The sequence below is a fragment of the Perissodus microlepis genome, chromosome 3 (assembly GCF_051167445.1).
Source record: "Perissodus microlepis isolate ML-2025 ecotype Zambia chromosome 3, ASM5116744v1, whole genome shotgun sequence".
NCBI lineage: Eukaryota > Metazoa > Chordata > Actinopteri > Cichliformes > Cichlidae > Perissodus > Perissodus microlepis.
This window is the reverse complement of record NC_140463.1, coordinates 41,130,529-41,141,812: the sequence shown is the minus strand read 5'-3', so window position 1 is coordinate 41,141,812 and position 11,284 is coordinate 41,130,529. Positions and strand designations below refer to the sequence as shown.

The following is an 11,284-nucleotide window of genomic DNA, read 5'->3' as shown; positions in this document are numbered from 1 at the left end:
AAGTATACTTTTTACGGAAAGTCTCCCAGCAATAAACGCTTAAAGTTCATTCTGTTTCGTGAGTCCTGCAGTTGGGTCCTACATCCTGCCTGCCACACAGGACACATGACAATAGGTTTTGAAATATAATGTTGTACTATAAATCCCAGAATTTAGTTTATTTGCATCAACACAGTTATAATACTTGCAAGAAAAACATCACATAGCTATTACTGAATGATCTCTTTTACTGTTAAAGAACACAGAATGAAGAGGAAAAAAAAAACTACTTTTATTTATGTATTTTTTTAAATTAAACAATTAATTTGTTTTGGTTCCTTTTTGAGGAAAGTAAGTAATAAATGTGAAAGGCACTTAAGAAACATTCTTTTCTTCTTTGCTGCATAGATCTGTTCACTTCCATTCAATCACTTCTTTTCTCTTCTCATGTCATGGTTTAACCTTCAGGACCTTCAGGGAAAAAAACTGTGGCAATATTCCATTTTTTCTGAAGAACTAGATGGGGAAAAAACAACACATGCACACGCAACAGGAAATCAGTGGATGAAGTGAAAGTAAAATAAGAATGTCTTGATGCTGAAAATCAAACAGAGGTTAGTCTGACCTCCTCCAGTATATCCTGAATTTCTGAGTCTGACAGCTGAGGAAATGACTTCAGTCTCACGTTCAGTCCGATGATAAAGTCTGTTGATACAAAAGCACAATTTTTACATAAAATAATAAAACGATCATTTTAAATGATAATGTACTCTTTTAAAATAACTATGTATTACTTTTCATTTCAGTACATAAAACAATACTATGATGTTCGTTATTATGATTTCATGAAATCTTTATTTATGAATTAAATTAAGCAATTATTATTTTATTTAACTATCTGAAGTAGAGTTAACCAAGAACATATGACCTCATTACAATATTATGTTTTTATTTCATAATTTCTCAATTATATTTACATTTTATACATTTTTAAGTGAGTATTTTGTCTTGCTTTATCCTGACATCAGAATTATTTTCCGAGCTTCTGTTTTTAAAATTAAACGCCAATTCCAAAAATGTTGGGGCCCTATTTAAAATGCAAATAAAAACAGATTGCACTATTTTCCAAATCTCATAAACCCATATTTTATCCACAATACAATATTAAAAATAACTTCTTCTACCTGGAAAAAACCCCCCGTATGATTTAAAAAAAAGATATTAAATTGAATTTTTTGGAATTTGATGGTTAACAACGTGTAACATCGCCTCTACCTTTCACAAGAGTCTGTCAATATGTCCTAGGCACTAGTGTACCAAAGCACCCATACCATCAAGGATATGGGCTTTTGAACTGAGCACTGATCACGGAACAGTTTTCACATTGCCCCAGTCCATTTTAAATAAGCTTTGGCCAATAGAAGGCAGTGGCATTTTGTGTTTACCTATGTCTTTGCATGATAGAGCTTTAACCTGCATTTGTGGATGGCAGAGTAGAATATCTTCACAACAATTTCTGAAAGTTAGACATGAAATATGGACATCTATTGCTGATATTGGAGAGATTTCTCCAAATTGCGCAAAGTTTTCAAAGACATTATGTACTGTATGACAATGATGAGATATTCAAAGTCTTAGCAGTTTTATGTTCAGGAACGTTATATTACTTATTTATTTATTATTATTATTCACTTTGTTTTTGCATTTCAGACAAAATTACCAATCTTTACTCTTGAGAAACCGGGCCTCTCTAAACTGCTCTTCCTATAACCGATCATGTAATCTGCTTAGCTGAAAATGTTCCTCCAGCAGCTCCTTTTGAGTACCACTTCTATTTCCAGTCTTTTGATATCCCCATCCTTACTTTTTTGAGACATGTTGGTGCATGTCTCAAAAAACACTAATGCAAAATAAGTTCATATGATATAGTTTCTATGTTCGATAGTTAATAAAGTATAAAATATTTTACATAGCTTTCCAACTGGATTTCCAGACCCAAACCCATCAGACAGATATAAGTAAAAAACAAAAAACAAAAACTAAAATGACCAAATGACACAAAGAGATAATTGCAGACACAAAGAAATAATTCAGAAGTGCAGCAAATTAAAGAAATGCAAATACTTACTAGGCCCTTAAGATATAGGAAGCAGAATCAGTGGTGTTTTTACATGAAAAAAAAGATATTTCAAATTAAATTCAAATTATGCAACTGTTTTCCTGAAAATTGAATTCTGACAAGTAAAAAAAAAAAACACTAAAAATTATACTGTTTAATTATTATCAGTAGTTTGTGAAAAAATTGTATTGCAGTTTAAATCAATTGATTAACTGACCAGTGACTGCAGTAATGCTGACTCCACTGCTTCTGACGTTCCCAAACACAGAGTAGAGAGTGAATGTGTATTTAGTTCCAGCAGTGAGAGATGAGACTGTGTGAGTTACTGGTCCATTTCCAGCTGGTGCACTGATGTTTGTCTCTGTACCATTGAACTGGAGAACAAAGCTGACATTGTTGTTGACTTTATTCCACTGCAGAGTGATTCTGGTTTCATTTTGTCCTGATGATTTGAATCTTTCAGCATCTGGAGGAGCTGAGAGAGAAAATGAGGAGTGAAGTGACTTGTTTAAGAAAGTATTAAAATGTGTTTGCTTTCTCTTGTGCAAGCAGTACACATACCAGCTTTTAGTTTCAGTAGCAGGTCTTGCTAAACATCAATGGACCAATCCTTACTGCTAGTACAACAATAAAGTACTGATGTACCATGACTGTCAGTAACTGCTCTTCATTCTAAGTTATTGTTTCTAATTTGCATATGAAATTTATTTATTTGTGTTTTCCATCATATGTTGCTGAGTTTGATCTTCTAATGCTCCAAATCTTCTTGATCGATTATTAACCAGAACCAAATTTACTGCACCTTCAGACATCATTACATATTGTCTAGAGATTAATTTAAAATGTTAAATTGGTCAGTCAAAGATGTACTGTATTTAACATTTTCTATGTTTGCATTTCCTTCTGTAAACAAACATTGCTGAAGTTGGTTTGTAACATATCACTAACATTCATTAACTCACCAGTGACTGCAGTAATGCTGACTCCACTGCTTCTGACGTTCTCAAACACAGAGTAGAGAGTGAATGTGTATTGAGTTCCAGCAGTGAGAGATGAGACTGTTTGATTCACTGGTCCATTTCCAGCTGGTGCACTGATGTTTGTCTCTCTACCATTAAACTGGAGAACAAAGCTGACATTGTTGTTGACTTTATTCCACTGCAGAGTGATGCTGGTTTCATTTTGTCCTGATGATATGAGGTTTTGTGCATTTGAAGGAGCTAAATGGAAAAATGAGAAAATAAAGTAAGTTTCAAAAATTCTTCAAAACTGATTTCTCACTAGTAAAAAACAGTAAAAAAATTATAGTCTTGAATTATTATCAGTAGTTTGTGAAAACATTGTATTGCAGTTTAAATCAATTGATTAACTCACCAGTGACTGCAGTAATGCTGACTCCAGTGCTTCTGACGTTCTCAAACACAGAGTAGAGAGTGAATGTGTATTGAGTTCCAGCAGTGAGAGATGAGACTGTTTGATTCACTGGTCCATTTCCAGCTGGTGCACTGATGCTTGTCTGTGTCCCATTAAACTGGAGAACAAAGCTGACATTGTTGTTGACTTTATTCCACTGCAGAGTGATGCTGGTTTCATTTTGTCCTGATGATATGAGGTTTTGTGCATTTGAAGGAGCTAAACAAAAGAATGAGAAAAAAAAAAGGTAAGTTTCAAAAATTCTTCAAAATTGATTTCTCACTAGTAAAAAACAATAAAAAAATTTATACTTTTGAATAATTATCAGTAGTTTGTGAAAAAACTGTATTGCAGTTAAAATCAGTAAAAAATTATACTTTTGAATTATTATCAGGAGTTTGTGAAAACATTGTATTGCAGTTTAAATCAATCGATTAATTCACCAGTGACTGCAGTAATGCTGACTCCACTGCTTCTGACGTTCTCAAACAAAGTGTAGAGAGTGAATGTGTATTTAGTTCCAGCAGTGAGAGATGAGACTGTGTGATTCACTGGTCCATTTCCAGCTGGTGCACTGATGTTTGTCTCTGTCCCATTAAACTGGAGAACAAAGCTGACATTGTTGTTGACTTTATTCCACTGCAGAGTGATGCTGGTTTCATTTTGTCCTGATGATATGAGGTTTTGTGCATTTGAAGGAGCTAAATGGAAAAATGAGAAAATAAAGTAAGTTTCAAAAAGTCTTCAAAATTGATTTGTCACTAGTTAAAAACAGTAAAAAATTATACTCTTAAATTATTATCAGTAGTTTGTGAAAACACTGAATTGCTGTTTAAATCAATTGATTAACTCACCAGTGACTGCAGTAATGCTGACTCCAGTGCTTTTGACGTTCTCAAACACAGAGTAGAGAGTGAATGTGTATTGAGTTCCAGCAGTGAGAGATGAGACTGTTTGATTCACTGGTCCATTTCCAGCTGGTGCACTGATGCTTGTCTCTGTCCCATTAAACTGGAGAACAAAGCTGACATTGTTGTTGACTTTATTCCACTGCAGAGTAATGCTGGTTTCATTTTGTCCTGATGATACGAGGTTTTTTGCATTTGAAGGAGCTAAACAAAAGAATGAGAAAAAAAAAGTAAGTTTCCAAAATTCTTCAAAATTGATTTCTCACTAGTTAAAATCAGTAAAAAATTATACATTTGAATTATTATCAGTAGTTTGTGAAAACATTGTATTGCAAATTAAATCAATTGATTAACTCACCAGTGACTGCAGTAATGCTGACTCCAATGCTTCTGACGTTCTCAAACACAGAGTAGAGAGTGAATGTGTATTTAGTTCCAGCAGTGAGAGATGAGACTGTTTGATTCACTGGTCCATTTCCAGCTGGTGCACTGATGCTTGTCTCTGTCCCATTAAACTGGAGAACAAAGCTGACATTGTTGTTGACTTTATTCCACTGCAGAGTGATGCTGGTTTCATTTTGTCCTGATGATATGAGGTTTTGTGCATTTGAAGGAGCTAAATGGAAAAATGAGAAAATAAAGTAAGTTTCAAAAATTCTTCAAAATTGATTTCTCACTAGTAAAAAACAATAAAAAAAATTTATACTTTTGAATTATTATCAGTAGTTTGTGAAAAAACATTGTAATGCAGTTAAAATCAATTGATTAACTCACCAGTGACTGCAGTAATGCTGACTCCACTGCTTCTGACATTCTCAAACACAGAGTAGAGAGTGAATGTGTATTGAGTTCCAGCAGTGAGAGATGAGACTGTTTGATTCACTGGTCCATTTCCAGCTGGTGCACTGATGCTTGTCTCTGTCCCATTAAACTGGAGAACAAAGCTGACATTGTTGTTGACTTTATTCCACTGCAGAGTGATGCTGGTTTCATTTTGTCCTGATGATATGAGGTTTTGTGCATTTGAAGGAGCTAAATGGAAAAATGAGAAAATAAAGTAAGTTTCAAAAAGTCTTCAAAATTGATTTGTCACTAGTTAAAAACAGTAAAAAATTATACTCTTGAATTATTATCAGTAGTTTGTGAAAACACTGAATTGCAGTTTAAATCAATTGATTAACTCACCAGTGACTGCAGTAATGCTGACTCCAGTGCTTCTGACGTTCTCAAACACAGAGTAGAGAGTGAATGTGTATTGAGTTCCAGCAGTGAGAGATGAGACTGTTTGATTCACTGGTCCATTTCCAGCTGGTGCACTGATGCTTGTCTCTGTCCCATTAAACTGGAGAACAAAGCTGACATTGTTGTTGACTTTATTCCACTGCAGCGTGATGCTGGTTTCATTTTGTCCTGATGATATGAGGGTTTGTGCATTTGAAGGAGCTAAATGGAAAAATGAGAAAATAAAGTAAGTTTCAAAAAGTCTTCAAAATTGATTTCTCACTAGTAAAAAACAGTAAAAAACTTATAGTGTTGAATTATTATCAGTAGTTTGTGAAAATATTTTATTGCATTTGAAATCAATTGATTAACTCACCAGTGACTGCAGTAATGCTGACTCCACTGCTTCTGACGTTCTCAAACACAGAGTAGAGAGTGAATGTGTATTGAGTTCCAGCAGTGAGAGATGAGACTGTTTGATTCACTGGTCCATTTCCAGCTGGTGCACTGATGCTTGTCTCTGTACCATTAAACTGGAGAACAAAGCTGACATTGTTGTTGACTTTATTCCACTGCAGAGTGATTCTGGTTTCATTTTGTCCTGATGATATGAGGTTTTGTGCATTTGAAGGAGCTAAATGGAATAATGAGAAAATAAAGTAAGTTTCAAAAATTCTTCAAAATTTATTTCTCACTAGTTAAAAACAGCAAAAAATTATACTTTTGAATTATTATCAGTAGTTTGTAAAAACATTGTATTGCAAATTAAATCAGTTGATTAACTCACCAGTGACTGCAGTAATGCTGACTCCACTGCTTCTGACGTTCTCAAACACAGAGTAGAGAGTGAATGTGTATTGAGTTCCAGCAGTGAGAGATGAGACTGTTTGATTCACTGGTCCATTTCCAGCTGGTGCACTGATGTTTGTCTCTGTCCCATTAAACTGGAGAACAAAGCTGACATTGTTGTTGACTTTATTCCACTGCAGAGTGATGCTGGTTTCATTTTGTCCTGATGATATGAGGTTTTGTGCATTTGAAGGAGCTAAATGGAAAAATGAGAAAATAAAGTAAGTTTCAAAAAGTCTTCAAAATTGATTTGTCACTAGTTAAAAACAGTAAAAAATTATACTCTTGAATTATTATCAGTAGTTTGTGAAAACACTGAATTGCTGTTTAAATCAATTGATTAACTCACCAGTGACTGCAGTAATGCTGACTCCAGTGCTTTTGACATTCTCAAACACAGAGTAGAGAGTGAATGTGTATTGAGTTCCAGCAGTGAGAGATGAGACTGTTTGATTCACTGGTCCATTTCCAGCTGGTGCACTGATGTTTGTCTCTGTCCCATTAAACTGGAGAACAAAGCTGACATTGTTGTTGACTTTATTCCACTGCAGAGTGATGCTGGTTTCATTTTGTCCTGATGATATGAGGGTTTGTGCATTTGAAGGAGCTAAATGGAAAAATGAGAAAATAAAGTAAGTTTCAAAAATTCTTCAAAATTGATTTCTCACTAGTAAAAAACAGTAAAAAATCATAGTCTTGAATTATTATCAGTAGTTTGTGAAAACATTGTATTGCAGTTTAAATCAATCAATTAACTCACCAGTGACTGCAGTAATGCTGACTCCACTGCTTCTGATGTTCTCAAACACAGAGAAGAGAGTGAATGTGTATTGAGTTCCAGCAGTGAGAGATGAGACTGTTTGATTCACTGGTCCATTTCCAGCTGGTGCACTGATGCTTGTCTCTGTACCATTAAACTGGAGAACAAAGCTGACATTGTTGTTGACTTTATTCCACTGCAGAGTGATGCTGGTTTCATTTTGTCCTGATGATATGAGGTTTTTTGCATTTGAAGGAGCTAAACAAAAGAATGAGAAAAAAAAAGTAAGTTTCCAAAATTCTTCAAAATTGATTTCTCACTAGTTAAAATCAGTAAAAAATTATACATTTGAATTATTATCAGTAGTTTGTGAAAACATTGTATTGCAAATTGAATCAATTGATTAACTCACCAGTGACTGCAGTAATGCTGACTCCAATGCTTCTGACGTTCTCAAACACAGAGTAGAGAGTGAATGTGTATTGAGTTCCAGCAGTGAGAGATGAGACTGTTTGATTCACTGGTCCATTTCCAGCTGGTGCACTGATGCTTGTCTCTGTACCATTAAACTGGAGAACAAAGCTGACATTGTTGTTGACTTTATTCCACTGCAGAGTGATGCTGGTTTCATTTTGTCCTGATGATACGAGGTTTTGTGCATTTGAAGGAGCTAAATGGAAAAATCAGAAAATAAAGTAAGTTTCAAAAAGTCTTCAAAATTGATTTGTCACTAGTTAAAAACAGTAAAAAATTATACTCTTGAATTATTATCAGTAGTTTGTGAAAACACTGAATTACAGTTTAAATCAATTGATTAACTCACCAGTGACTGCAGTAATGCTGACTCCAGTGCTTCTGACGTTCTCAAACACAGAGTAGAGAGTGAATGTGTATTGAGTTCCAGCAGTGAGAGATGAGACTGTTTGATTCACTGGTCCATTTCCAGCTGGTGCACTGATGCTTGTCTCTGTCCCATTAAACTGGAGAACAAAGCTGACATTGTTGTTGACTTTATTCCACTGCAGAGTAATGCTGGTTTCATTTTGTCCTGATGATACGAGGTTTTGTGCATTTGAAGGAGCTAAACAAAAGAATGAGAAAAAAAAAGTAAGTTTCCAAAATTCTTCAAAATTGATTTCTCACTAGTTAAAATCAGTAAAAAATTATACATTTGAATTATTATCACTAGTTTGTGAAAACATTGTAATGCAGTTAAAATCAATTGATTAACTCACCAGTGACTGCAGTAATGCTGACTCCACTGCTTCTGACATTCTCAAACACAGAGTAGAGAGTGAATGTGTATTGAGTTCCAGCAGTGAGAGATGAGACTGTTTGATTCACTGGTCCATTTCCAGCTGGTGCACTGATGCTTGTCTCTGTCCCATTAAACTGGAGAACAAAGCTGACATTGTTGTTGACTTTATTCCACTGCAGCGTGATGCTGGTTTCATTTTGTCCTGATGATATGAGGGTTTGTGCATTTGAAGGAGCTAAATGGAAAAATGAGAAAATAAAGTAAGTTTCAAAAATTCTTCAAAATTGATTTCTCACTAGTAAAAAACAGTAAAAAACTTATAGTGTTGAATTATTATCAGTAGTTTGTAAAAATATTGTATTGCATTTGAAATCAATTGATTAACTCACCAGTGACTGCAGTAATGCTGACTCCACTGCTTCTGACGTTCTCAAACACAGAGTAGAGAGTGAATGTGTATTGAGTTCCAGCAGTGAGAGATGAGACTGTTTGATTCACTGGTCCATTTCCAGCTGGTGCACTGATGCTTGTCTCTGTACCATTAAACTGGAGAACAAAGCTGACATTGTTGTTGACTTTATTCCACTGCAGAGTGATTCTGGTTTCATTTTGTCCTGATGATATGAGGTTTTGTGCATTTGAAGGAGCTAAATGGAAAAATGAGAAAATAAAGTAAGTTTCAAAAATTCTTCAAAATTTATTTCTCACTAGTTAAAAACAGCAAAAAATTATACTTTTGAATTATTATCAGTAGTTTGTAAAAACATTGTATTGCAAATTAAATCAGTTGATTAACTCACCAGTGACTGCAGTAATGCTGACTCCAATGCTTCTGACGTTCTCAAACACAGAGTAGAGAGTGAATGTGTATTGAGTTCCAGCAGTGAGAGATGAGACTGTTTGATTCACTGGTCCATTTCCAGCTGGTGCACTGATGCTTGTCTCTGTCCCATTAAACTGGAGAACAAAGCTGACATTGTTGTTGACTTTATTCCACTGCAGAGTGATGCTGGTTTCATTTTGTCCTGATGATATGAGGTTTTGTGCATTTGAAGGAGCTAAATGGAAAAATGAGAAAATAAAGTAAGTTTCAAAAAGTCTTCAAAATTGATTTGTCACTAGTTAAAAACTGTAAAAAATTATACTCTTGAATTATTATCAGTAGTTTGTGAAAACACTGAATTGCTGTTTAAATCAATTGATTAACTCACCAGTGACTGCAGTAATGCTGACTCCAGTGCTTTTGACGTTCTCAAACACAGAGTAGAGAGTGAATGTGTATTGAGTTCCAGCAGTGAGAGATGAGACTGTTTGATTCACTGGTCCATTTCCAGCTGGTACACTGATGCTTGTCTCTGTCCCATTAAACTGGAGAACAAAGCTGACATTGTTGTTGACTTTATTCCACTGCAGCGTGATGCTGGTTTCATTTTGTCCTGATGATATGAGGTTTTGTGCATTTGAAGGAGCTAAATGGAAAAATGAGAAAATAAAGTAAGTTTCAAAAATTCTTCAAAATTGATTTCTCACTAGTAAAAAACAATAAAAAAAATTTATACTTTTGAATTATTATCAGTAGTTTGTGAAAAAACATTGTAATGCTGTTAAAATCAATTGATTAACTCACCAGTGACTGCAGTAATGCTGACTCCACTGCTTCTGACATTCTCAAACACAGAGTAGAGAGTGAATGTGTATTGAGTTCCAGCAGTGAGAGATGAGACTGTTTGATTCACTGGTCCATTTCCAGCTGGTGCACTGATGCCTGTCTCTGTACCATTAAACTGGAGAACAAAGCTGACATTGTTGTTGACTTTATTCCACTGCAGAGTGATGCTGGTTTCATTTTGTCCTGATGATACGAGGTTTTGTGCATTTGAAGGAGCTAAATGGAAAAATGAGAAAATAAAGTAAGTTTCAAAAAGTCTTCAAAATTGATTTGTCACTAGTTAAAAACAGTAAAAAATTATACTCTTGAATTATTATCAGTAGTTTGTGAAAACACTGAATTACAGTTTAAATCAATTGATTAACTCACCAGTGACTGCAGTAATGCTGACTCCAGTGCTTCTGACGTTCTCAAACACAGAGTAGAGAGTGAATGTGTATTGAGTTCCAGCAGTGAGAGATGAGACTGTTTGATTCACTGGTCCATTTCCAGCTGGTGCACTGATGCTTGTCTCTGTCCCATTAAACTGGAGAACAAAGCTGACATTGTTGTTGACTTTATTCCACTGCAGAGTAATGCTGGTTTCATTTTGTCCTGATGATACGAGGTTTTGTGCATTTGAAGGAGCTAAACAAAAGAATGAGAAAAAAAAAGTAAGTTTCCAAAATTCTTCAAAATTGATTTCTCACTAGTTAAAATCAGTAAAAAATTATACATTTGAATTATTATCACTAGTTTGTGAAAACATTGTAATGCAGTTAAAATCAATTGATTAACTCACCAGTGACTGCAGTAATGCTGACTCCACTGCTTCTGACATTCTCAAACACAGAGTAGAGAGTGAATGTGTATTGAGTTCCAGCAGTGAGAGATGAGACTGTTTGATTCACTGGTCCATTTCCAGCTGGTGCACTGATGCTTGTCTCTGTCCCATTAAACTGGAGAACAAAGCTGACATTGTTGTTGACTTTATTCCACTGCAGCGTGATGCTGGTTTCATTTTGTCCTGATGATATGAGGGTTTGTGCATTTGAAGGAGCTAAATGGAAAAATGAGAAAATAAAGTAAGTTTCAAAAATTCTTCAAAATTGATTTCTCACTAGTAAAA

General features: G+C 34.8%; 1 protein-coding gene across 1 annotated transcript; it reads right to left on the bottom strand.

Annotated features, from left to right (window-relative positions):
* Positions 1-6,410: 6,410 nt before the first annotated feature.
* LOC146391516 (receptor-type tyrosine-protein phosphatase eta-like) lies at positions 6,411-10,924 on the bottom strand. The gene is made up of 10 exons (XM_084922843.1): positions 10,909-10,924; positions 9,719-9,976; positions 9,308-9,565; positions 8,897-9,154; positions 8,485-8,742; positions 8,073-8,330; positions 7,662-7,919; positions 7,250-7,507; positions 6,839-7,096; positions 6,411-6,685 (listed from the first exon to the last, which is right to left on the bottom strand). Exons 1-10 carry the CDS (start codon positions 10,922-10,924, stop codon positions 6,411-6,413), a joined length of 2,355 nt encoding a protein of 784 aa, XP_084778969.1.
* Between the last annotated feature and the right edge of the window lie 360 nt (positions 10,925-11,284).

What these genes read in the sequence shown, in the direction of transcription:
- LOC146391516 (XM_084922843.1), bottom strand. An exon ending in CAGCATTACTGCAGTCACTG is followed by an intron (nt 8,331 to 8,484) that starts GTGAGTTAATCA and finishes TCTTTTGTTTAG; the next exon opens with CTCCTTCAAATGCACAAAAC. An exon ending in CAGCATTACTGCAGTCACTG is followed by an intron (nt 6,686 to 6,838) that starts GTGAGTTAATCA and finishes TTTTCCATTTAG; the next exon opens with CTCCTTCAAATGCACAAAAC.